Consider the following 23,771-nt stretch of genomic DNA (forward strand, 5'->3'; position numbering starts at 1 on the left):
AGCCGGGCTGCCGTGTCCGAGGCCGGCCGGCACGGGGGAAGGTGGTCCCGGCCTTCCAGCGCAGGAGCATCCCGGCAGAGGCTGAGCGGAGCTTGGAGCCCGAGGCAAACGCGGTTTGCCGGGCGCCTCGCTGTCCTCTTCCCCCGGCCGCGCCGGGGCTCCCCGGGAGCACAGCGAGCGAAGCCTCCTGATCGGGGCGCGGCGGGCCGTGCGGAGCGGACCGCGCGGTTAGTGCGGGCCCCCGCCCCGTGCTGGGCAGGGAGACGCGGCCGCGCTGGGCCACCCGGACTGGGCTTCCCCTTCAAAGGCTTCTAATTGAGGCCCTGCCGCTTCCTGGCTGTGGCCCTCTGCGTCTCCGTGCCTCCTTTCCGAAATGAGGGCTTTGGTTGATCTCAGAAGCCCCTTCTGGTGTTATGGTTTCTGGAAAGGAAATCACCGTCCCCGCAACAAGAAATGCCACGTCCCCCGGCAGTTCCTGTTATCAGCAAAGCATTTAACCTGCACGAAACAAAAGTTCACACTGAGCAACTTCTCTGAAAACCAGGGGGAGGGGGGCGATGAGTCCGGTCAGGGCGCTGGAGGCTGTCGGCGTGTGACAGTCTAGCCGTGATGCAAGGGGAAGGTATGGGCCGGTGGGGCCGGTGGAAGTTCAGTCAGGCGGCGGCGTTTTAGTCGGGAGCTGTCCGGATGGGTAGGTTGGCCTGAGCGGTGCTGCTTTCCCCGCACATGAGAGGCAGGCAGGACGCTTGCGGGGCTGTGAGTGTCGCAGGAATTTTAGCCTCTCTTTGAGGGAGGGGAGGTGAACTAGAAGACCTGAGGCTTGAAGGCTTCTCCCAGGGCCCGGAGAATGTGCAGTTCTGAAAGTGCTTCTCTGTGAGTCCGTCCTGCTGAGTTTTCCCTGCGGCTTTGCTAACCCCCGGGGTGAGTGGGCGCTCCCCCGCCCCTGGCCTGCAGGAAGCATCGTGCACACTGAAGTGCATCCCTTACAGGGCGAGGTCACCGGCCAGACTCAGCTAATCTCCCGGCCACCTCTCCTGGGGGCTCCAGGCCTCTCCACTGGCCTGGGAGAGGCTTGCCGGGAATGTGCAGGGCCCACACAGCCTTTCTGAGGAGCTGAACTTCGAATCTGTTTAGTGCCCGGTCCGCTGACCTTCCGACTGGCCCCTTTTCATTCTGCAAACAAGCCCTGATGCCTGCTGTGTGCCAGGCTCTGCAGTAGGTCCTGGGGGGTGGAGACTTGCATCTGCCCCTTGGGAAGTTCGCGGTCAGGTAGGAGACAGGAAGAACCAGGCAGGTGATGCACCATCCGGTCCCGTGATAAAAGCACCCACAGGAGGCCCCAGGGCCAGCCTTGGAGCACAGGGTGGGTTCCCAGAAGTCAGGACGGCGCCCTGCTGCGCAGCACGTCCCATCGCTGCAGATGTGTGTAGAGGCTCCTGGATTTCTCTCAGCCGCTGGTGAGAGCTTAATGTATAAACCGTCCAGAACAGAAGAGCCAGAGAGCACGCGTGCTGGTACCTGAGGCCTGTGGTCAGCATGTTCTGATCTCTAGGAGCCCGGAAGGTGTTAGGCGGGGTTAGTGTGTAAAGTCTTGGTATTAAGAGTAAATGGCTGCGTGGGGAAAACAAAGAAACGTATTTCATGAAGAGAGAACAGCACCCACAACAGCCACCACAACAAAAGCTCGGTGATAAAGAAGGACAGCGGAGAAGCCAGTGGTGTGTGGAACAGAGCTCAAGGACTTTGGACGTCTGCGAGAGGGACCCACGGAGGACTGGAGAGGACCCGGGTATTGCGGGCCCTCCCGAACCGGCACCCGTAGGGACACACCACCGGGACAGCCCCGTGGGCTCTCCGCCAGACTTCCCTCTGTTCTCTGTCCTTCCTGTGCTTGCCGTGTTCTAAGGGGTTGTCCTCGCGCTCCTTCCCGCTGCCAGGGTCGTGGGATGAGAGGTCCTCGGGGTATGCTGCACTGTGACCCCACCCCCTTCCGCCGTACTCTGTCAGTAAATGGCCAGTGTGTCCAGTGCTTGGGGTCCTAACCAGAACTCAACTAGAGGCTCCGCTCCATCCTTTAAGTAAGTCCTGTTGTTCACAGGGGTTCCTTCCCCACCTCCGCCCCGAACCACCTGGGCGGGTTCCTGTCTCAGCAGGGCTGTTTTGCTGTGGGCAGACAAAAGCAGAGAGGAGCGGGAGTGGTGGGGATTGAGGGATTACAGCCTTATCAGCCGGAGGCCAGGGAGAAAGGGCTTGGCTGAGAGAAGGGGATTAACTTTATTTTTATTCCTGTGAGTGTGGGGGAGGCGGGGAGACCTTCACGTGGTCTCTCTCCTTTGCAGGGCTCCCTCTGCCTTTTGTTAAAATTCCTGCTCGTCTCCCCAAACTCCTTGCCCGGATTGCTCGGAGGGCGAGCTCTCCCTGCAGCCCTCCAGCCTGCGTGGGCCGTGTGCGTTGCTTCGCAGTTAGGCTCTTTTCTATTAAGTCAGCACGGCCTTTTTCTTTGTTCCCGCACAGTGGGTTTGAGACCCCCTTGCCTTTGTTTTTTGTGACTCGGACTCTGTCTTCTGTGTGTGATTGTGTTTAAGACCTGTCATTCTAATACGCGTCACCATATCAGCTGCAGTGACCATTAACTGAGCAGGCTGCCGCTGGGGAGGACCTGGGTTTGGCGCCTTACACACCTGTGTTTCATCCTCTCAGTCCTGCCCAGCAAGGTGACGCTATATATTCTTCTCATTGTGCAGACCTGTGGGAGCTCCCTGGCTGGCAGGTGGTGGGCTCACCAACTGAACCTCACGTCCGCCTCTGCTTACTGCCCTATGCTTTTTTGATCCTCTGCCCCCTGGCCTGTAGTCTTGATGCAGCAGCAGATGCAGATGTCCCTCTGGGGGCCCTGTGCCTGTCACTGTGTTGGCTGATCGTCAACAGTGTGGCCCTCACGCTCCCCTTACTCATTATGACTTACTTGTCTTGCTCCCTTCTCTGTGGGTTGGTGAAACTACCTGCAGGAAGTAGAACATTTACTCAAAGAATCCATAAATTCGCTAATTAAGCCAAAAGTCACCGGTCCATCTCCCAAAGATGGATGAGTTCCAGGACTGCTGCCTTTAAGACCCCCACCCCAAGATGTCACGGAGAGCTGCTTCTGACCAGAAGACAGTGACGGAGAAGGTGTGGAGCCCTCTGAAAATCCAGCTACCTCATTTCTGCCCTGAAACATCTCACTTGCTCTGAAGGCAGGTTCCCGCAACGTGACACAGGGATGCTTCCCCTGCGGGCCATCCCAGCTGCGCCTCCCTCAGACTTTATTTTGCGGATCTATGGAAATGGCCACCTTGGTATGGCCGCTCGGGGGGCTGCCTGTCCTGCAAGGCCCAGGGCTCTGGAGAGGGCACAGACCACATGTGCTTCGCTGCCTCCCGCACCTTCCTTCCCAGCCTAAAGCCTGGAAAACAGAACGAAGCCATTCGGGGGATGAATGGCGTCATTCTTTATTCCGGCCGCATGCACATGTGGGTTCTGTAGTCCTTTATCTCCAGCCCCCTCTACCTCCGGCCCCTCTGCTGCTTCCTGCCTCCCTCCCATCTCTCCTGCTAGCTCAGCCTGCTTTCTGGCATTGGGCTGTTTCCATAGCAATGCTCCCTGGCCTCTGAGTGGAGACTGAACCTCAGCCTCCCTAAAGCGATTAGGGGAGTGCAGAGTGTGCATATGTTCGGCTATCTGACTAGGACAGCTTGCTGGGGCAGCAGGATTTTTTAAAAATGACTTTTACATTTTGCATTACTTTCAGATTTATAGAAGAGTTGCAGTGATAGTTCAGGGAGCTCCGGCCTACTCCTCACCCAGTCTCCCCCGTTATTAACATCTCATGTTACAAAGCAACATTTACTAAAACTAAGAAGGCGCTACTGGGTACACCGCTACCCACTAAGTTCCAGGCTTTGTCCGGGCTTTGCTGGGTAGTGCTCTGAAGTCCTTTTCTGTCCTAGGGGGCCATGCGGGACACACGCTGCGTTCAGCTGTGGTGCTCTGGGCTTCCCCTGGCCTGGATAGGCTCAGCCCTCCCTCGTTTTCCGCCGCTAGGTGGGTGGCATCTGCTTGATGGCATGGAAGTGCGTCTCCAGGGGCCCGTGCTGCTCACGACAGCTGGGCTGGGGGTGGGGACGCTGCTGAGAAGGAAGCCTGCCGCCAGCTGGGCTGGCTGTCCTGGCCCTGCGGCCACTGTCTGGGTACCTGGCTTTTCTCTGCATTCCTTTCTCAGCTGTAAGACCAGGGGGACGGGCACTGGGAGATTAGTGTGGGGAGTAGGGAAGTGGTAAGTGGGAAACTCATGTTCTCCACTCATGTCTTAGAAGAATCCAAGCTCGTGCTGAAGGTGAGTGAGTGGTACTTGTTGTAAGCGTGGGTTAAGTGTTCCCGAGGGACCATGGGGATGGTGCTGTGGGACAGGCCGAGAGGAAGGGTGAAGGACAGAACTGAGGAGAGAGTGAGACCTCCTTAGTTCCTTCCCTCCTCCTCCCCGCACCCTTGAGAACTGAGTGCTGCCCAGCTGCTGAGGGGCCAGGGTGGGGGGCGGAGGAAGAGACAGTGTAGAGCAGGAAGGCCCTAAGGGGCAGGCCCGTCTGCAAGGAGGAGGAGGAGGAGGAGGAAGGGATTATTTGAGTGTCCTGAATGACGCCAGGTGTGAGGGAGAAAGCAGGACAAGGGGCTGGGCTTCCCGTGGCAGTGGCCTTCCTGGAGGCTTCCTTCGGATAAAGCCACTCAGGCTGCTGCAGGGCCCCAAGCGTCACCTCTGCCGCCACGGCTTCCTTCTTCTCAGGGCCTCTTGCGCTCGAGTGAGCTCAGGCACCTTTCTCCTGCGCGTAGAACTGCGTGCGCTAAGTGATGTCCCCCACTCAGCATGCGGTGCCGTCACGGCCTGCTTGCTGTGGGGCCCGGCCTGAGGCGGAGACCCTAGTGCGTAAGTGCTGCTAGGTGAGCCGTGAGCACACGTGTCTAGGAGGGGAGGCTGTGGGCACTGGGGCCCCTCCACGAAGGCAGTGGCAGTGGCGCACCTTGGGTGGCACAGAGGAGGGGCCCAGCACTGGCTTTGTCCCTGGCCCTCTGGGGCTGTGGATAATCGAGCTTCTTGACCACAGCTTCCGCCTTTGTGGAGATAGCACCCACCTGGAGGCCCCTTCCCTTCTGTGAGCTCTCACTTCCACCTGGAGCACCAAGCAGGGAAGGAACAGGACACGGGCGTGGAATCGTGATGGTGGCCAGCACACGATACGGGATCTCTTGAAACACGCAGAAGTGCAGGGAGTATCGACCCTGCATTAAGACACGAAGAAGACATGAAACACCGCTGAATATGAGTCGCATCGGCCCCGTCCCTGACAGTGATATAATTTAGAAATGAACAGCACAGCCGTAGTCCACCCAAGCTTCCCTGTGTCGGAAATTTAAACACACCTTTTGAAGTAACTCTTGACTTAAAACAGAAATGACGGGAAAAACAGAAGGAAATCCTAAGGAGAGCAGTAAATATCAAAATTTGTGGGAGGGTAGCTGAAGCAGGATTTAAATGCGTATAGTTTTGTTTTTCCTTGATACTGTCTTTGACGGTGTGATCAGTCTTACATTATGTCTGGTGGACTGAGCAACTTGGTTGAAGAGAATAGTATGTAATGTAGCAGCCATGGTAAATTCCTGTCATTTTGTTTTGAGGTCATGTATCATTTTTGTTGTTTTTGTATTTTGATTTTGGCTTCATTGTTGTTTTGCCAGTTTTTTAAATTTTTGAAATAAAAAAATTTAAAAGGAAAGTAAAAGTAAATTCTGTGACTACATGAAAGCTGCTTTTCATCAGAAACCTCAAAACTAGCCTAAGAACTGCTGCTTTCTTATCAATACATGTATTAACACACTCCTACGTAATAGTTGCATTCACTGCGGGGAGTCGGGATGGGTACGTAACCCATATTAATTCTTTTATTTCTACCTCCTCCCCAGCAGAAACTGTGCTGTAGACCATGTGGTGAGTCGGGCACGTATCCAGTGTGGCTGTGAGCATGTCACACGTAGCTCATGGGATTCTTACGGCAATTCTATGAGCAGATTATTCTGGTCATATTGCATATGAGGAAACTGAGGCACAGAGGAGTTAAATAATTTTTTCGAGATCGCATGGCTACCCGTGGCAGAGCCAGGGTTCAGCAGGAGGTCAGATGTATCTCTCTGTATCCACACACGTGCACATTAGTAGGCTCACAGGTGCCGGGAGCCTTCTCTTTCATGCACGAAGGTTGGTCCAACTTAGCTTTGTGGCTGGTGCATTGTCCCCTAACATACATAAGTGTGTCTCCAGGACAGCACAGGACTGCACCTTCAGGTGGCCTGTAAAGCTCTGAGCAGGGGCTTTGGGATCCCACAGACCTGCTTTGGGGTCCTGATGATGCCATTTGATAGCTGATTCACTGGAAGAATTAACCTAACGAAGCAGCTGCCTTGTGGGTCAGTGGGGACAGTCATATTTGTCTTTAGTAGGGCTGACGAGAGGATGAAGTGGTATATTTGACAACATGAATGCCTGTGACAAAGTACACACACGGGTATCACCTATGGCACTGTCACGGCAGGACATCTTATCTACTTTGCTCCGGTCCAGCTGTCCACTGTCTTACTGGCTTTGCCCTAATCTGAGAATGAGTTTATTCCTCAGTGTTGTCTTCTTTTGCTCAGGGCTAATGCTTCAGTTGCTCAGCTAGAGCAGCATCTTGAAAGTAAAAGCAGGAGGCTCCCTTAGTGTATCATCATCCACCGATTTCCTCTTGGATCATCTGACAAGGGTGTTGCAGAAGATGTGATTCGGCCCAAAGGGGAAGTGTGTCCTGGGGTCAGAGAACCTGGTAGAGAAAGCTCAGTGCAATGCACTGGCTCTTTAAATGGGGAACAGAGAGCGCTAGTGCCACACACTCAGCACACTTTCTGCTCTTCAAAGAAGAGGGATGGCAGACAGGTGCAGGGCCGGGCGCGGGGTGTGCTCAGTTCCAGGAGTGAGGGGGTGCCTGTGGGAATCCAGACCCTGCTTCTTGAGGAGGCAGGCTGCGGACGTGGGCAGCAGGTGTAGGACCACCAGATGCCATCATCTCTCTGGGCCAGAGGGAGAAGGGCACCGTCTGGGGCCACGGAGCAGGGTCTGTCTACGGGTGAAGGACTGCTTCATGTGGCAGGCAGAGGTGTGCAAATCTGCACTCACCTTCACCACCCGCCGTCCCAGACTGGGTGTCCCTTCCCGGGTGTGGCTGTATACCCCAGAAGGTCCTCGGGTGGGGAAGCCCTGGACCCTCTCACCTGGGGCGTGAACTGAGCATACTTCATTTGGGATGATTTTCTTTTTCTTTCTTCGCCCTTTTCCCTTCTCCTCTAATCGTGTGAGCCTTATGGGAACTTAAGGTACTGATTTAAACTTAAATTGCTGCCATGTGTTTACGTAGACGGGAACAAGGAACTCATCTCTTTTTCCAGTTCTTCTGAGGAGGTGTCTCAGTTACTCTTCTTGCTGCTCAGACAAAATACCCAACACCCAAAGTTAAAGGAGGAAAGGTTTACTTAGCACACAGTTTGGGGAAGTTTCAGTCTGGAATCAGCTGGCTCCAGGGCAGGGTGGCACATGGCACAGGGGCAACAGTTTAAGGGGGTGGAAGACAGCAAAAGTGAGAAGAGCAGAAGTGGGGCAGAGCAAGCGTCTTCCTGCCTTATATTGTACGCAGGCTACCCGCCCTAGGGTGGGTGTAGCACTTGGGTTACTTTTCTCTCATTGCTGGGATAAAATACCTGACACCCAAAATTAAGGAAGAAAGGTTTACTTAGCTCACAGTTCGTGGAGGGTTCTGTCCATGGTCGGCTGGCTCCAAGGCAGGGTGGCATGGCACAGGGCAACGGTTCATAGCAAAGCAGGGCAGGCAGAAGTCAGTAAGCTACAAGCAGCAAGCAACAGCAGCCCTCTCTCCTTCCTTTTGATTTTATCCAGGCTGCCCACCTTTGGCACTCATACCCTTAATCCTAGCATCCCATCCTTGATCCCAGCATCACATACCCTGGACCCAGCCACCTCTGAAAAGCCCCACCTATGACCACATGAGGCTCTGGAGGGACATCTAGATAGAAGCTATAGTAGGAGGCACCTTATTTATCCACTTTTGTGGTTTCCTTCCTTTTCTCCCTTCTCTCTTTGTTTTTTGACAGTAGGACTTTTGTTCCCTTTTACAGTGCTAGAGATGCAACCCAGAGCTTTGCACATGCCAAGCAAGTGCTCTGCCGCTTTGCTATCCCCCCAGTGCAATAGTAGGACTCTTTCTTAAAATGAAATCAATTCAGCTGTGGTGATAAAAGTATGTAGTAGCGAACCTGGGCAGATTGAACAGGTGAGGCCTGACTGCCTGGGTGGATTTTGAGGCACCCTTGAGGTATCCTGGGGTTCCCCCCAGACCTCAGTTGAAAGTGAAGCTCCTAACTTGGTGAGAAGACCGAAGCTGGACAAAGACAAGAGTTGTCCTGAGGCCCGTGGCTCCTCCCCTCTGGGCTGGGTGCTTTCTGCAGTCCTAGCCCCGGCCCTAGGTGAGGCACTTTCTGGCCAGGGCCAGCGCAGCTGAGGGTTGGGAACGGAGCTCCTGCGCCTGGGCCCCCACTCTGGGCGTCCGGAGCTAGCAGACCATATATAACTGCTAACTTCTCTGGCCTGCAGTTTCTCAGCAGCAGCATCTGAGTGGGATTCAGTGCCACAGTGTCCGACGGGCAGCTAGGGCACGGTGACCACCAAGCACCTCACAGGGCTGAGCTGTGCAGCTGACCTGTGCTCAGGTGGACAGTGTGCAGAGGCCGGTGAGGGACCGTGGGCATCCGGGAAGAGGAGTCACAGGCCGAGTTGCTCGAGGCGGAGCTCTGGGCACCTCGGTGCGCCCTACTCTCCCCAGAGTGGAGGCTGTCGGTCCGCCGTCCTTTCTGGGATTTGCGGTACGTTCCGGGGTGGGCTGAGGGGTGCCCGGGCCTCAGTTGCAGTTCAGCGTTGTCTAAGTCATTGGTAGCCTCTCCCTTCTGGTGTGAGAAGCATCAGGGGCTGGGCAGGAGGAAGTGGGGGGCTGGTGGGGCTCGAGTTTCCATTTTCTGGTAGCTGGTCTTGCAGCTCCCCTAACCGTCCTATTACCCCATGGCTTCATTCTCTGATAATGCAGCTGAAGTTCTCGTCTCAGCTGAGGGCGGTCATGTGAGCTGAGGATAAAGGGCACTGGGCGCTTTCCTGCCCTTGGTCCCTGCAGGCCTTTGGACTTTAAGAGCTGCCTTCTTGGAAGGGAAGAGGCCCCTGCCCAGGACCTGGTAGAGGCTGCCATGAGGAATCCTGGGGTGGGGCCAGGTTCATGAGACCACAGAGGGTGGGGAGGACGGCTCCGCCTTGCATTTCTGACCCAGATGAGATGTTGTTTTATGCTTTGGAAGCAGCATGCTGCAAGGTGAAAACTGCACGCGAGGATGGACAAGCAGAGACCTGAGCTCTAGCCCCGTCTGTGTCAGTGACCCATTATTTGGTCGTGGGCTTTGGTTTCTGCCTGTCTAGGGGAAGGGACTCAGTGGTAAAGTCCGTAAGGTTGCGTTTAGCTCCTCAAGTCCTGTGCCCTCTCCTCACGCTCCCCCTGCTTTTCCTCAGATACTCAGACCTGGGTGAAGCAGTGAGGACCCGACTCAGCGAGCTCTCATGCATGGTGACTTTACTGAGTTCTAACTATGTGCTATATACTGTATAAGGAAGTTTAAAATTTTATCTTCACATCGGTCCTGGCTGACCGTTAGTTTATCTCTCTTTCTCTGATACATGTCTGCGTTTATGAAATATATATCTATACGTCTGCATCTGTAGCCATAGGAAATATACATATATACACAGAATGATAGAGACACTCTTTCATATATATATAATCGGGCATGCTGGTGCACGCTTAAAATCCCAGCACTCTGGGAAACTGAGGTGGGAAGATTGCAAGTTTGAGCCTGATCTGGGGAATTCAGCAACTTTGTGGACTCTGTCTCAATAAAAGGGGGCGGGGGCTAGGAATATAACTTAGTGAGAAGGCCCTGGCTTCAATCCCTAGTACTAAAAAGACATATATACACATGGTGCCATTTCTCTGTGCATATTAGAAATCACATATATATGTGTAAAATCTGAATAGAGGATGGTGGCAGGAGGAGGAGGGTGCACTTTTCAGGGTTTTTCTGTTGTAACACCTGGGGTGAAGTTTGGGGGTGTTGGTCGGCCTGCTACCACGCAGTGACAGGCAGATTTGTCGACTGACACCTATTCCCTTGTGATGCGCCCAGCCTTGTGCCAGGTGCCCCGCAAGTGCTACGACTCACGTTATTCCTGGCCACACCTTGAAGTGGAGCTGGAAGGCTGACATCACAACTCATACAACTGTCAGCTAACAGTGAACTGGAGAAGTGGGACCGGAGGGAGGTCTGAGGGCTGAGTCCGGACAACAGAGGGAGGGGAGTGGCGGCGGAGGAATTGGGTCCAGGGCCAACAGACAGCCGAGGGCAGGAGGAAATGTGGGTGCAGGTGGCGGGGGGCTGCACAGCCAACTTGCAAAGGGTGCTGACGGGCGGGCGTGGTGGGGACCCTGGGGAACCGTGCCGCTGGGAGGAAAAGGGGCTGTGGTGGAGTTGGAGCAGAGTCACTGAGTGCTTGGGCTGCCGCAGGGGTGCGATAGAGGCTGCCCTCAGGCAGCGTCGGGAACACACTGTGACTCCTCCGCTGGAGAGGAGGAGATCGAGAGTCGGAGGCGTTAAAGCGTGTGTTTAGGGCTCTGTGACAGCATGTGATGAGGCCAGTTGCGCAAGCTTGGTCCTCATGGCGCTGGGGACCTGACCTGTTGGCTTAGCCTGTGGGAAGGAGGGGGGGAGGAGGAGGGGACTGTGCCTTTACACCCACATCTTCGTGGCTGGCTGATGGGAAACTGACGTTCGTCAGGCCCTGGTGTGTGAGCCCGGGTGGTGCTGAGAGCTCTGCGTTGCTGTCTCCCCAGCCTCGTAAGTCAGGAGGGAGGCGGTGCTACTGCCACTCACAGCACAGCCCTCGGTGGCCGTCCCGCAGGCAGTAGCTGCTGACAGCAGGCTTTGGGCCTGGGTTGTGGGGTACCAAAGGCTTCTCCTTCCCAGGTCACTGCCTGCGGCTGGACCTGGGGCATGGGGGATCCCTGCGCAGATTGTACAGGCCTGAGAACTTCCTGTTGTGACAGAGCTGGGTGCCTGTCTTCCATGCTGCGGGCCACTGTCGCTCTCAGTCTCTGGAAACTTCTCATCCGTCATCCTCGATGACAGCCTCCTTACACTTCCTGAGCTTGTGCGATGTCGTGAGGGTGCAGTGTGCACACGTGTGTGTGTGTGTGTGCACGCGCCCATATTCTTGTGGTCGCTGCCTCAGTGTGTGTCCCTAGCCCCTGAAGAAGGATACCCACCATCAAAGCTGGTGACTGGCCTCTAGAGGAAGACTGGGCTCCTCTTTCCTGGTGTGGATGACGTAGATCTTCCCACAGAGGCTGCCGGGAGGCCTGCGTGTTGGTGATGCTCGACCCAGGGCCACGGTTCCATGTTTAGAGACTGCTGGGTGGGTGCAGGCCCCTGGTCTCTGTGGAAGCCGGTTGTTTATTTAGCTAAAGTGGACGCAGTTTCCGTCATGTGCCTCGTTTGCTGTACGTACTCAGACACAGGCGGAACTCATAATGAAAAGCAGCGTGCCAGGCCTCCCTGCCAGTGATGGAGCTGACCCTGCTAAGTGAAGGGCACCGTGGGACTCACTGAAAGAGCACAGAGCCTGCCCCAGGCCGAGGGCCCCGAGGGGCAGGCGCCCGCCTTTGGCTCACCTGGCCCCTTCCACTTCACGCACTCGTACGGTTCCCAGGCCTCCTGGGGCTCGCGTTGTGACAGGTGGTCTTCCCAGAATCATGTGGGGAAGGAGCCCTGGGCAGGCAGGCAGATAGACAGACAGATATATCCATGTAAAGAATTGATGCTATCTGCTTGTAATCCTGGCCTTCTGGGATGCTGAGGCAGGAGGACTCTAAGTTTGAGCTTAGCCTGGGCGATTTAGTAACCTAGTGAGAGCCTCTCTCAAAATTAAGAAAAGGGCCACTGCAGGGCATGAAGAAGGGAACCCCACCCCACCCCCGACAGCCGGGGTGAATGAGGTCAAGGGTGCTGGGCCGGGGCGGGAGGCTTACTTTTCCTTCTAAACAGGAGCTCTGGGACAGGCGGCAGCGCAGAGCATTTCCTTTCTAATAAATAGTGGTTTCTAAAAACAGGAAGACCTGGGCTCCCACGGCGAGCTTTGGAGGGCTGTGTCTGGAACTCATCTGAATGGTGGGGAGGGGAGGCCCGGATCCAACAATGGCGCAGAGTCAGCCAGTGCTCATGTTTACCTGTGTGATTCTGGCTGAGTTTCTAAACCTCCCAAGTTCTGCATTCCTCCACTAGAGCGAGGTATATAATACGACCACCACCACCACCGCCGACAGGGGCAAGGCTGGCATCGGGCTGGGGGCGGGGCTCAGTGTGGCCTGCCTGCCTAGCTTGGGAGACGCCCCAGGTTCCACCCCAGTTTTTTGCACCAAAAAACCAAACCCAACCCAACCCTGGCATTTACCAAATACCAGATACCATGGTGGGCCAGACCCTGTGCAAATGTCTTTTATATTCATTCTTTCATTTATGCCTTAACTCTATGAAGTAGGTGGCGGTGTCAGCTTTTAACGACACAAAAACTTAGGTCCAACGAAATGAGTATTGTTCACCCCTCCCGTCCTCTTCCTTTGCCCTCTGTAAAAAGCCAGTGCGTGGCAGAGCTTGGATTTAATTTCAGACGATACAACAGCAGAATCTGCTGTTATGACTCTTAAAGGTAATCATGTGTAAAAACTTAGCGGTTCCTGGAACTCGGGGAACATTCAGTAATATCCTCTTTTATCCTCTGCTCCTTTGTGTCTTGCAGAAGCAGCTGACACAGGATGACGACACTGATGAGGTGGAGATCGCCATCGACAACACAGCCTTCATGGATGAATTCTTCTCTGAGGTGGGCAGCCTTCCTGCATTTTATTCTCAGTGTACATAAAGAGACACAGCTTCCTTTGTAAGAACATAAAAACCTCGAATCACTTCAGAGTGGCAGAGGGAGGTCACAGCCTTTTGCTTGGGTGGGGTGGCTGGTTGAAGACATTACTGAGAGATCATGTTTTTTTAGTTTGTCCTTAACCTTATTAAGAAAGTCAGCAGAGGGAAAATTATATGTAATTGAAGATGTGCTGTTAAAATCTTATGCTACATGGCAGCACTTTAATGATATCCCTTCTTCCTAAAGAATATAATTTAAATACATAATTGACCTAGGTACATAGCCAGGAATATGAAAAATCATTGCATTGCTAGGCTTGTGATTCAGATAGATCAAGTTTATTGTTTCCAAACCTTTTTGTAGTGCCTTCCGCTTAATACTAGTGCTAACAGAGAGACCAAGAAACCACATTTAGTTTTGTAAAGTCTAACAGGGGCAGGTCATCCATGTCTGCAGATTCGCCTGCTCACTCTTTGATCTTCAAGGTATCTCATGGGGATGGTGCACAGATCAGTGGAAGTTGTGGAGGCAGGAGTGGATCAGGGACAGGAATGCTGGTCTGGTCTGGAATCTCAGCCTGTTTCTGACCAGCTAATGATTTTTGTTAATGTTCCTTAACCTGCTGACATTGGTTTCTTCATCTGTAAACTGGGATCAATAATATAATAATTTCCTGTAGACTTAGTGTAAGAATTGAGACAATGCTCATCAAATAGCACTTAACGACAACCACAACAATGAAAAACAACCCCAAAAGCTTACTGTTGAAGTTTTTTTCCACTGTACTATGGTTTCTAATTTTTTTTTTTTTTTTTGTCTTTTTGAGGCAAGGTCTCGCTATGCAGTTCAGGCCGGCCTTCAGCTCGCTTTGTAGCCCAGGCTGGCCTCGAACTTGCAAAGATCCTCCTGCCTCAGCCTCCCAGTGCTGGGATTACAGGCGTGCGCCACCACGCCCGGCTGTACTATGGTTTCTTTAGTTTTTTTATTTCTCTGGGGGGTCAGGGGGGTTTCAAAAACCAAGAGGCATTGTATTCTTTTTGCAGAGAGAATTTGGGTACTTCCCATCCTCTGGGTGATGGATGTCTTCTCTAAAGGGAGTGGACTGGGGCTTGCCAGTGCATGCCTGATGACCTGTGAGAGAAGTGACCTGTGCGCGTGCTGTTGACCAGGGAGCTGGGGACGAACCTCTCCAGCTCACCACCAGGCTTGTGAGTGGGTCTGTCCTTTGCTGTAGGGTCACTGCGAGATCCGGCAGAGCCTGCCTTTGTGAGCTCAGTGTTAATCCACTGTGGGTGTGGAAGGACAATGTCCTTCTCTGTTCAGAGGTGGGCGGACTTGAGGAGATGTTTGAAGACACTGTATCTTGTCCCAGCAGTCTTACCCTGGCCAACTATATGCAATAGAGAACCTCTGCCCTAAGATAAAAGGAATCTTCTCCAATAACTGAGTTCTTCTCCTAAACCAGAGGGAGGGTCCTTGAAAGGCAGATTCCTTGTGAGGTGGGAAGGTGGTAGCCTTCATGGCTTGACTCCAACCTCTAGCATTTCAAGGCACTGTGACCTTGGCCAAATTTCTTAAGCTCTGAGCTTTGATTTCTGCTCTGGAAACTGGGAATGTTAGTCCTCAATCTTTCAAGGCCTGTTGTAAGCATCACAAGAGCTCACACATCTGGCAAGAGTTATCTGGACAGAAAAGCACCGGGTAGACAAAAGGTGTTTTCAGAGACTGAGCAAGATCTTCTGGCTTCTTCATGGTCTTATTGCTTTCTTTCCTTACCTTGTTCCTTCTTGATCATCTCCTTAGTTGGCAGAGAGGAAAATTGCTGAGGAAACAGCTGCCTTTGGAGGCTGAAACGTTAGGGGTTTATTACTCTGCGTTCATTCATCCGTCAGAAATGTCTGAGTGCTTGCTGTCCTCCAGACCGGATGTGCCGTGTTGGGGATACATCACTGTGTGTGACAGGGCCCTTGCCTTGTGTCTTCAGTTGTCCTACGAGAACAGAAATGTCAGGAAGATACCATGGGCGCACAGACAAGAAAGCGCAAAGTTCCCCCTAGAGGAAGAACTTTGCTTCTCAGCTGGACTTGTGCATCCGCACCCCAGAGCTTGGACATACACAGACCTTGGTCCCAGGCCACAGGGCAGCTCAGACTTGGGTTTTTCAGAAGTTCTGCCAGATGATTTTGTGACCTACGACAGTGATGAGCCCCTGCAAAGTGATGCGGAGTCTTTGAGGGTTCTCAGTGAGGAAGTGCTGGGGTCAGAGTGTGTTTCAGAAAAATCAGTCTATGGCAGTTTGTAGAGGGGAGGAAAGGCCAGCAGGCTGGCTGCTGCAGCAGTCCAAGCAGAGAAGAGTGGGAGTTCTGACTGATCTGGGTCTGAGCCCCAAGGGCAGCGGGGTACGTCCTGGGACGCTCTTGACTAAAGCAGGCTTGGAGTTAGGAGTGGGGTGGGAAGTGTCAGGGGTCGGGCCCGCATCTCTAAGAGCCTCTGGACTTTTCCCAAAGGATTGAGAGGGTGAGGCTGTTCTGGTTATGTTGTTGTGTAATGAATACTTATGGTGTGGAACAACCCGTTTGTTGTGCTGATACTCGTCTTTATTAGGAATTGGTCAGGCCCAGTGGGAGCGGCTTATCTCACCTCCACCATTTCTGGAACCTTGGTAGGGAAACTTGAGTAGCCAGAGGCTAAGAAGCTCTACTGTAGGGACTTGTGTATTCCGACATCTGGCACAGCGACTGGGGTGACACAAAGGAAAACCTGGGGCGAGACTGTCAATCAAAGCCGCTACCCTTGGCCTCTTTCTGTGCTTGGGCTTCTCGTGGCATAGTTTCCCCAGGGTCCTTGGATTCCGCTGGGGGGCAGGAATCTCTGCTATTCTGTTTTGTGTTCCTTTTATTTTATTACTGTAGTATCTGCTCAAGATATATAATAATTATACTTGTTTGGGGGATGGCATACACGTGTCGTATCTTGAGCATTTCTGATCCCCTTCTCCTCCCCACCTTTACTCCTTCTCCATCCCCTGAAGTCTGCCTTCTTGTTTCCTACTAGCCTTTACTTTCACATTCATATTGGGATTCTCATGTAAGAGAAACCATGTGCTGTGTAACCTCCTGTGTCTGACTTATTTTACGTGGTCTCAAGATAATTTATTTTCCTACAAGTGGCTCAAATTTATCCTGTTTATCGTTGAGTATATATATATATGCCTCATTGTCTGTAGTCACTGATGTCTTGAGGGGCATCCAGGCTGTCTCCATGGTACAGCTACTTCGAACTACATGCCATAAACGTGTGTGTGTGTGTGTGTGTGTAACTATTTCTAAAGACATCATACTGCAGTGACATATGCATACCCATGTTAATAGCAGCATAGTTCTGTTGCGCTGTGTCACCGAAGCAGTCAGAAGCTACAGATTCGAGCAGAAACCTCTTAATGGGAAGAGCATCAAAAAATCTGTACCCTTTATGAGATGAGACCGCCACAGAGTTAAGAGTTCCACTTGGCGCAGCCTTGCACCAGCATCACCAGCCACAAGAGTAGGTGCAGCGAGAAAAGCCCCCAGATCTTTCTATCAGGGAGGAAAACCAGCCGTCCTCCCAGCTGACGTGCCCCCTTCCCCCAGGCTGAGTGGCTTGGCCAAGCCAGCCCCCAGCTGGAAGGGACGCCAGGGAAGTGAGTAGGTATCAGAGGGACAGCATTGCCAGGATGGCTGCGGAAGCAAGCACAGTTCATCCTCTGGGCTGGTGGGATCAAGTTCTTAAGGGCAGAGTCGGGGAGGTTGTTTAGTGAGTCAGTCCCAGTGCTTTTCGGGGGAGGGCAGATACATATTGTGATCAGTAGGTTGGAGGAATTCTTGTTTTTCCTCTTAGAAACTGAAAATGCCCATTGCCCCTTCCAGCACAAAGAAGTCCTATAGTAGCAAACTTTGCCTCATGTGGCTGTCCCAGCATTTTGTTTTTCACAGACCTTTCTGATATGGAACTTCCATTAATGAGGAAATGCTCTTAAAGCATAAAGTCATGGTCTTCTTTTTCGGGTTCTATCTTCATGTGGGCTGCCGCTACAGATGCTATAGAATGGACAGCTTATAAATAATAGAGGCTTATTTCCCACCATGCTGGAGCCTGGGACTCTGAGTCCAAGGTGGCAGCAGTGTGGGCTCCGTACAGGCTGCTGACTTCCCGTTGCGTCCTCACATGACAGCAAGAGAGCCAAGCGAGCTTCTGGCCTCTTCTTCGAAGGCACTAAGGCCACTGACGAGAGTTCCACGCGGGTGACCTAATCGCTTACCGAGGGCGCCAGCTGTAAGCACCATCCCAGGGGAACCAGGCACCAGGCTCGCGGTTTGCATGTGCCGCGACACAGACGCGGAGCCCACAACAGCAGTTAAGCAGATCTGAGATGATTCTGCGGTGAGTGAAGCGTGCTGTCTCTTGAAGTTACTTGTGCTCATTCATTTCTCGACCAACGGCTACTGAGTGACACCCTGTGCCGACACAATAGTGGGTATCAAGTGGTCTAGGGCAGGAAAGCCACAGTCCCAGCCCTTGAAAAGACCTGAGTCAGGACTGGCCAGCGTGGTGGTCGGGGGGTGTCGAGCAGTACCTGGCTAGAGGAACCGCACGGCGGCCAGTCTCGGCGCATAGGAATTTGTTGGACAGGCTTGACTTTTGCTAGAAGAACTAAAACCCCCAAAGTGAGTGTAACTTGGAAATGAGGTATGAAGTCAAATCTGCAGGTTACATAGGTTCCAATACTTCTTAACCCTGGGAGCAGGATATTTAAATGACAAAGACTCCCTGGGTGAGCTGGAGACTTTGCATCTCCCAGCTCTTTCAATAAGGCAGCCAGGAAGCCTTGGCCAGTCATTTGCTCTGCGGCCCCCTCCTGCCCTTCGTGTTCGGCCCCGAATTTCCAGCTGGCCTTTGGCATGCCGGAGCAAGGGCAGTGCGATGGGGAGGTGACCTACGGTACCCCCACCCCACTCATACGTTAAGCCTAATCCAGACTGGATTTCCCGGCCGCTAGGCCTGTAGCAGTGTGTGCTTGTGGTTCAGGTCACCGAGTCTCAGGCTTCACTCCGTGGCGCGCCCACCTGCCGCTGCTCCCTCAGCACACCTCACTGCCCTCAGGTTGTGCTCTTGGCCCCCATCCCTGTGTAAGAAATGTATTGTGTTGTATTGCTTTGGTCAAAATAACTACATAGGCTTCTGTTTCCTTGGCTAAATTTTAAGCGGCCCAAAGCCCAGACACACTTAACTGACTGGAAATTATTGTCCAGGAAAGCTTGTTTGGCCGGTCAGTGTAACTCGGAGATCACTCTGCTCTCTCCATTCATAAAAAGAAAGCTGGACGCTAGAGGTGCCAGGGAGTTTTGGAGAGGCAGAGACAAGTTCTTGAGGAGCACAAACAAAGCTGTTTTGCTTATTCTCTCACCTTATCCCACAGCAACTGCCTGTTCTCTAAAGTGATACTTTCTTTGCTTTCCATTGTCTAATTAGATCCCTCTGGCTAGTTAAATCCAGAGGGTGCGGCCAGCCATACCTTGAACCCTGACTTCCTTTTAGGACGAGATAGTGGATTGGACACTGTGGTCAGATAATGGGCAACGCCCAGGAGTGGCTGAGTGAAGAGCGGGTGACTTGCTGTCTTTCTGTGGCTACTGATGACATCAGCATTGCCGGAAGGATTAAATGGGACATGCTTTTAAAGGGACGGCACAGTAGCTGCATATAATAAGTATGTAGCAGGTGCTACTTTTCATGTTTATCACGTCGTCATCTAATGATTCCTGAGTATGTATTTTGTGTTAAGCATTTGACCTGAGCTTGTTCAAGGTCATGAAACTGCTAAGAGGTAGAGCCAGAACTTGAATCTGAGCTGTCTGGTCCTAATTTATTAAGTCCTGTTATCTGGATTCTTGTATTACCGATGATCACTGGCAAATACATTTAAAAAGGAAACGTATAATAAGAAAGCCTTGGGGACATTACTAGCTGGAAATTTAGCATGGTGACTAAGAAAAGAAACATGTTTAGATTTGTTCCCTTGGTCCGTGATGTTTCTCACTCTATAAGCCCCACAGAGAATGGCGGTCAGAGGACAGAGAAACAAGGCACGGGAGCCCCATGAAGTGCAGCTGAAGCAGTCTCATGAGACACGAGTTGAACACAGAACACAGAACTTTAATCTGACGTAGGCGAATGCACGGGCACTTAGGAGAGGAGGTGGGGCCCCTTCCACGGGGGTTGTTACATATTTGCCAGGCCCAGAAGACGGGGTTTGTGTCTCACAGATGCCTTGGTTTTGCTTCTTCCTGCAGGATGGGTTGGAGTAAGTTCCTCTCCCTCCTTGAGTCTCAGTTCTTTTATATAAAAAGGACATAACGACAGTGACTGCATAGAATTACTGTGAAGGGCTAAGCATCACGTCTGATATGTTTAATCGATTTTAGTTCATAAGTATATAATTTTCCACAGAATGGCAGCATGCTTGACCCTCCCTGCCCCATATGAACAGCTCTTTAGCTTTTAGGTCGGGCACCTCGGTGCTATTAGCCACCCTCCCCCATCATTTTCTAGTTCTCTGGCAAATACCCAAGAGGAAATCACATACAGCTGCCACCATAAAATACTCAGAAAGTCACCTTTGAGGAGAACCAGTGGTTTCTAGAAAAAACAAAGACACTGAGTTCTGAAAAAGAAAGCTGTATGCTTTGCTCCTTGTCCGTCTTGAAATCCTGAAGGGCTTTGCAATTCTTTGGCAAACTGGCTAATAGGCTGTGTAATCAGAGACCCTGAAATGCCTTCAGAAAGTGAGGTTGCCGAGGATGGGGGAGAGAGAACGCTACCGCGGGGGTGGGGCGGGGGAATGAGGGTGCGGCGCGGTGCTCCCGGCCCGGGACAGTCAGTAGGCAGGTCCATGGACACCCACGGTGCCTGGGGTGATCCTGGGCTCCAGGCCTCTCAGACTCATCCTTGCGATTTTCCATGTCCTGTCTTGCTGCCACTGACCGGAGTTTGGGCCAGGATGCCCTTCAGTGCATCAGGTAATTTTCCAGAAGAGATTTCCTCAGACAACCCGTGTGAAATACCAGAGGCCTCTTGGCTGGTTTAAACGGCTGGACTCGTTTTAAATTGGTTAGTACACTTTATTCTAGAAAGCCCTTTTCTCTCAGTGCCATGAAACTGTGTAGTTACTTTGGTGCGGCAGCCTTGTGGCGTTTTATGAGTTACAGGAGGAGCCAGTGTGGCAGAGGAAGGGGAAGGGCAGGGGAGGTGGGGCTTTCTGGAAGTGCTGACGCCTCCCCAGTCACCGGTATTCCTAGGTGCTACAGTATGCGTAGGTGGTAACGCAGGCTCTTTTTGTAATGAAGTACTCTTGGGACCCTGCTAAAAATGAGCAGTATGGAAAAGAAGAGCAGAGACTCTTAGGTCCAGTGGAAGGGTTATCTGGGTGGAGTCTGGGAGGGCACTGTGTGAATGGTGCTTGTGACCCTGGCTCTTCCTCCACTGAGTCCTGGTACGAACACAGTCCTGCTGGGGCTCTGCCATCTGTTAAAAGGCTTCACAAATATTTGGGTAGCTGCTCATTTGTGTATTTGTATTTTGATGATATTACATTGAAATCTTACATCACTGAGCAGTTGATTCTGCTGGCCAGCTGTGGCACATCTGAGCCCATCTATTTATAGAAGGGGAAATCCCTTGCTTTAGTGGCAAACGTACTGATTGAAAAGATAGAGCGCTCAAGTTGTATTTCTCTGTCCAGTTGAAAGAGTTGAAATCAGGTTTTTAAAACGAGGCAAGTCATCCTTTGCAAGTACAGGACTGTGCATTGGTGAGAAAGCTGCACATTCGTGGAGTTATATTTTCACTGCTCCCCCACGTTGAGACCCTACTCCAGTCTGGCTGGCTGCAGGGTTTCTGTTACGAGTGGCCGTGCCGCGTATGCTCACTCGGGTAAGGCGGGTGGGCGCTATGGGCACTGAGGTCTCCTTTCTCTGTGCTGCCCCTGTATCTCTGCTACACGGCAGTGTGGCCGTGATGCTGGGGACAGAGGTCGCACGCACTCACTGCTGATGCAGCAGTGCCGTGGGAGGGTGCCCGGTTTGGGAATGGAACCTTGTACAGTCAGGAACCTTAGTGCATGCAGAAATTTCCGTGGCTCTGGCTTCTGCAGGAACCGCCTGGACACGTGTCCAGCCGAGGCTTGGCGGTGTCCTGAGATGGCACTGCGCGGTATCTTCCCTTCTACCTTCGTCTCCTTTACTGTTTCTCTCTTCTTCCTCTCACCCTTGGGTTTTCAAGGTTGTTCTTTCTTCCCTTTCGCTTTTCCTTCCTCGTTTTACCTCTCTCCGTCCTCACGCTCTTCTGTTCTCATTTTTCGGGGCTTAAGGATCTGCCTGCTAGGGTTGGCTGGCTCCTCCCCTCTAATCAGTGGCTCCTCAGGGGTGTGCTGACCTTTCACTGTGGCCTGATTCCCTCCATTCAGGAGGGTGGACGCCTGCCCGGGGACGGGCGTGGAGTTCAGTGACTGCCCTGTTGAGATTAACTCGACTATGGAAAGGGTGCTCGCTGGGCAGCCGAAGACTTTTAAGCCCTCATCTTCTTCCACAAAGCCAGAGGGTGGGTGGCTTTTGCCAGGACGTGTGCCAAGCAGTGGACATGTTCTCCCTCTTCGATGGTAAGAGTTCTGACTTTCTGATCGTAGATCGAGGAAACTCGGCTCAACATTGACAAGATCTCGGAGCACGTGGAGGAGGCGAAGAAACTCTACAGCATCATTCTCTCCGCACCCATTCCGGAGCCAAGTGAGTGTCTGCTGAGGGGAGTCGCCCGGCGATGACCCTCAGTCTTGTTTCCTCGCTCCGCGTGTGGCAGAACCGTGTGCACATCACCTTGTGCGAATGTCCACAGCGTAGCGCCTCCTTATCCCCGCCACCGTCAGCTCTTCCGTTCACGGTCCCCGCCATCCCCTGGCCGGACTTCCCTCTACTCCTCCCTGGCACACCAGCTCTTAAGCCTCCTCTGCTGCCTGGTTCGTCCTTGGTCCTTCTTCGAGACTTGGTCTGTTTCTGTCTTTACAAGCTTTCCTGGGTCCTCCCAGGCTGTGCTCGGGCCCTTTGTAAGTGCCCGGTGCACACCCTGACCACAGCTCGAACTGCTCCGCACCGCATGCTTCAACTGCTGGTTTATTTCTCCCTCATCCCTGCTGGACTCAGAATACCTTGATACACAGGCTATGTCTTCTTCCCAATTCCTGAGTTTCTAGCTCAGTTCTGAGCTGGTGGATGTTGAAGGACTGTTTTTAAGTGGATTGCAGCAAATAGTTATCTTGTGCCAAATTCTCTAGGACAGAACTGAGGAGACTGTAGGTGTATCACAAATATTGCTTCAGTTCAAAGCTGAAAAGCCTCGGAGTCGTAGAAGAATCCATAGCACCTTCTCCGACCTTCCTGAAGCCTTCATGCTGAAACAGTTTCCTCTAAAAGCAAGGCTCTCAAAACTCTGTGTTCTGGAAAATTACTTAGGAAGGTTTATTAAAGAGGCAGGTTTTAGGGCTCCACCCCTGGATTTTCATTCTGCAGCTCTGGGATTGGGTGCCTGGAACATGCCTTTTAAAAACAGGCTGTCTGGGATTCCAGGGGCAGAATCTGGGGAGCGCAGAGGGAGAGCAGCACTGCCGTGGGCGGGGTGCCTGGGACAGTTCCTCGCCCGTGCTGACTGAGGTCATGTGTAAAGCAGTCCTGTCTTCTCTGATTTTATCTCCTTTGTTTACCCAGAAACCAAGGATGACCTCGAGCAGCTCACCTCGGAGATCAAGAAAAGGGCCAACAATGTCCGGAACAAACTCAAGAGTAAGAAGGGAACAGGCCGGGGCCCCCCACCAGCCACTGCCCCTCCCAGGCCTGCCTCCTCTGAACAGACTCAGTGCAGCCGAAGCGATGGCGCTTCTTCCCGCCTGTGGTTCGGGCACTACCCTGGGGTGACTTGCTGTACAAATTGACCTTCTCTGGGCACCTGACTGCATTTGAAACAGTCTAGAATTGAGTTGGGGGATGGGAGTTAGAGTGTATTCTCAGCTGCTGGCTTGGTCCTTTGGCTTCGGGGGTCCGTTTTCTCGTACTGGCCGTTTCCCTGGCGCCTCCATTTACCTGAACGGTACTGTTGAGATCTGCACTTGCCACGTGTCTGACTCAGTCTGCAGATCTTGGTGCCGAGGTGTTTCTCGGCGCGCACCTTCCCATCGCCACCCTTCGGTCCCCCACTTGAGAATATACTTCAGTGAAGCTGTTGTCGTAGATCCAGTTCTCTCAGGGACTCGAAAGGTTTGCTTAGTTCCGTGGATATTGTCTTTTTTTTGAGTCTTGGGGATGGAACTCGGCCTTTAGACTGAGCTACTTTCCCTGCCCCCAAATTCCCTTAAATGTTCTTTCTAAATTTTGAGACAAGGTCTTTCTAAGTTGCTTATGGTGGGGTCAGCTCACAGTTCTTCTGCCTCAAGAGTGCTGGGATTACTGGCCTGCACCGCAACCCCAGGCTGGTCTGTATTCTTGCAGAAAGTAATTGATGAGTGTGTGCTGTTGGTCAGAGGGGAAGCATTTTTGCCGAGCCTAGT

At 52.6% G+C, this 23,771-nt stretch overlaps 1 protein-coding gene across 6 annotated transcripts in view; it reads left to right on the top strand.

Moving 5' to 3' along the window:
* Nucleotides 1-33: 33 nt before the first annotated feature.
* Nucleotides 34-23,771, top strand: part of Stx3 (syntaxin 3) — a 36,319-nt gene continuing 12,581 nt past the window's right edge. For 3 of the 6 annotated variants that reach the window (XR_001231701.1, XR_001231702.1, XM_013506463.1), the window contains exons 1-4: nt 52-4,083; nt 13,022-13,105; nt 21,864-21,963; nt 22,936-23,010. Coding sequence is in view for 4 of the 6 variants with exons in the window: in XM_013506463.1 (XP_013361917.1) it covers nt 13,085-13,105; nt 21,864-21,963; nt 22,936-23,010 (196 nt within the window). In the remaining 2 variants the exon portion in view is untranslated. Of the gene's footprint in view, nt 4,084-13,021; nt 13,106-21,863; nt 21,964-22,935; nt 23,011-23,771 lie in introns of all 6 variants that reach the window. The other 3 variants (XM_013506462.1, XM_013506465.1, XM_013506464.1) reach the window with 3 other exon arrangements.

Source organism: Chinchilla lanigera, unplaced genomic scaffold (assembly GCF_000276665.1).
Source record: "Chinchilla lanigera isolate Chin_1 unplaced genomic scaffold, ChiLan1.0 scaffold00110, whole genome shotgun sequence".
Taxonomy (NCBI): domain Eukaryota; kingdom Metazoa; phylum Chordata; class Mammalia; order Rodentia; family Chinchillidae; genus Chinchilla; species Chinchilla lanigera.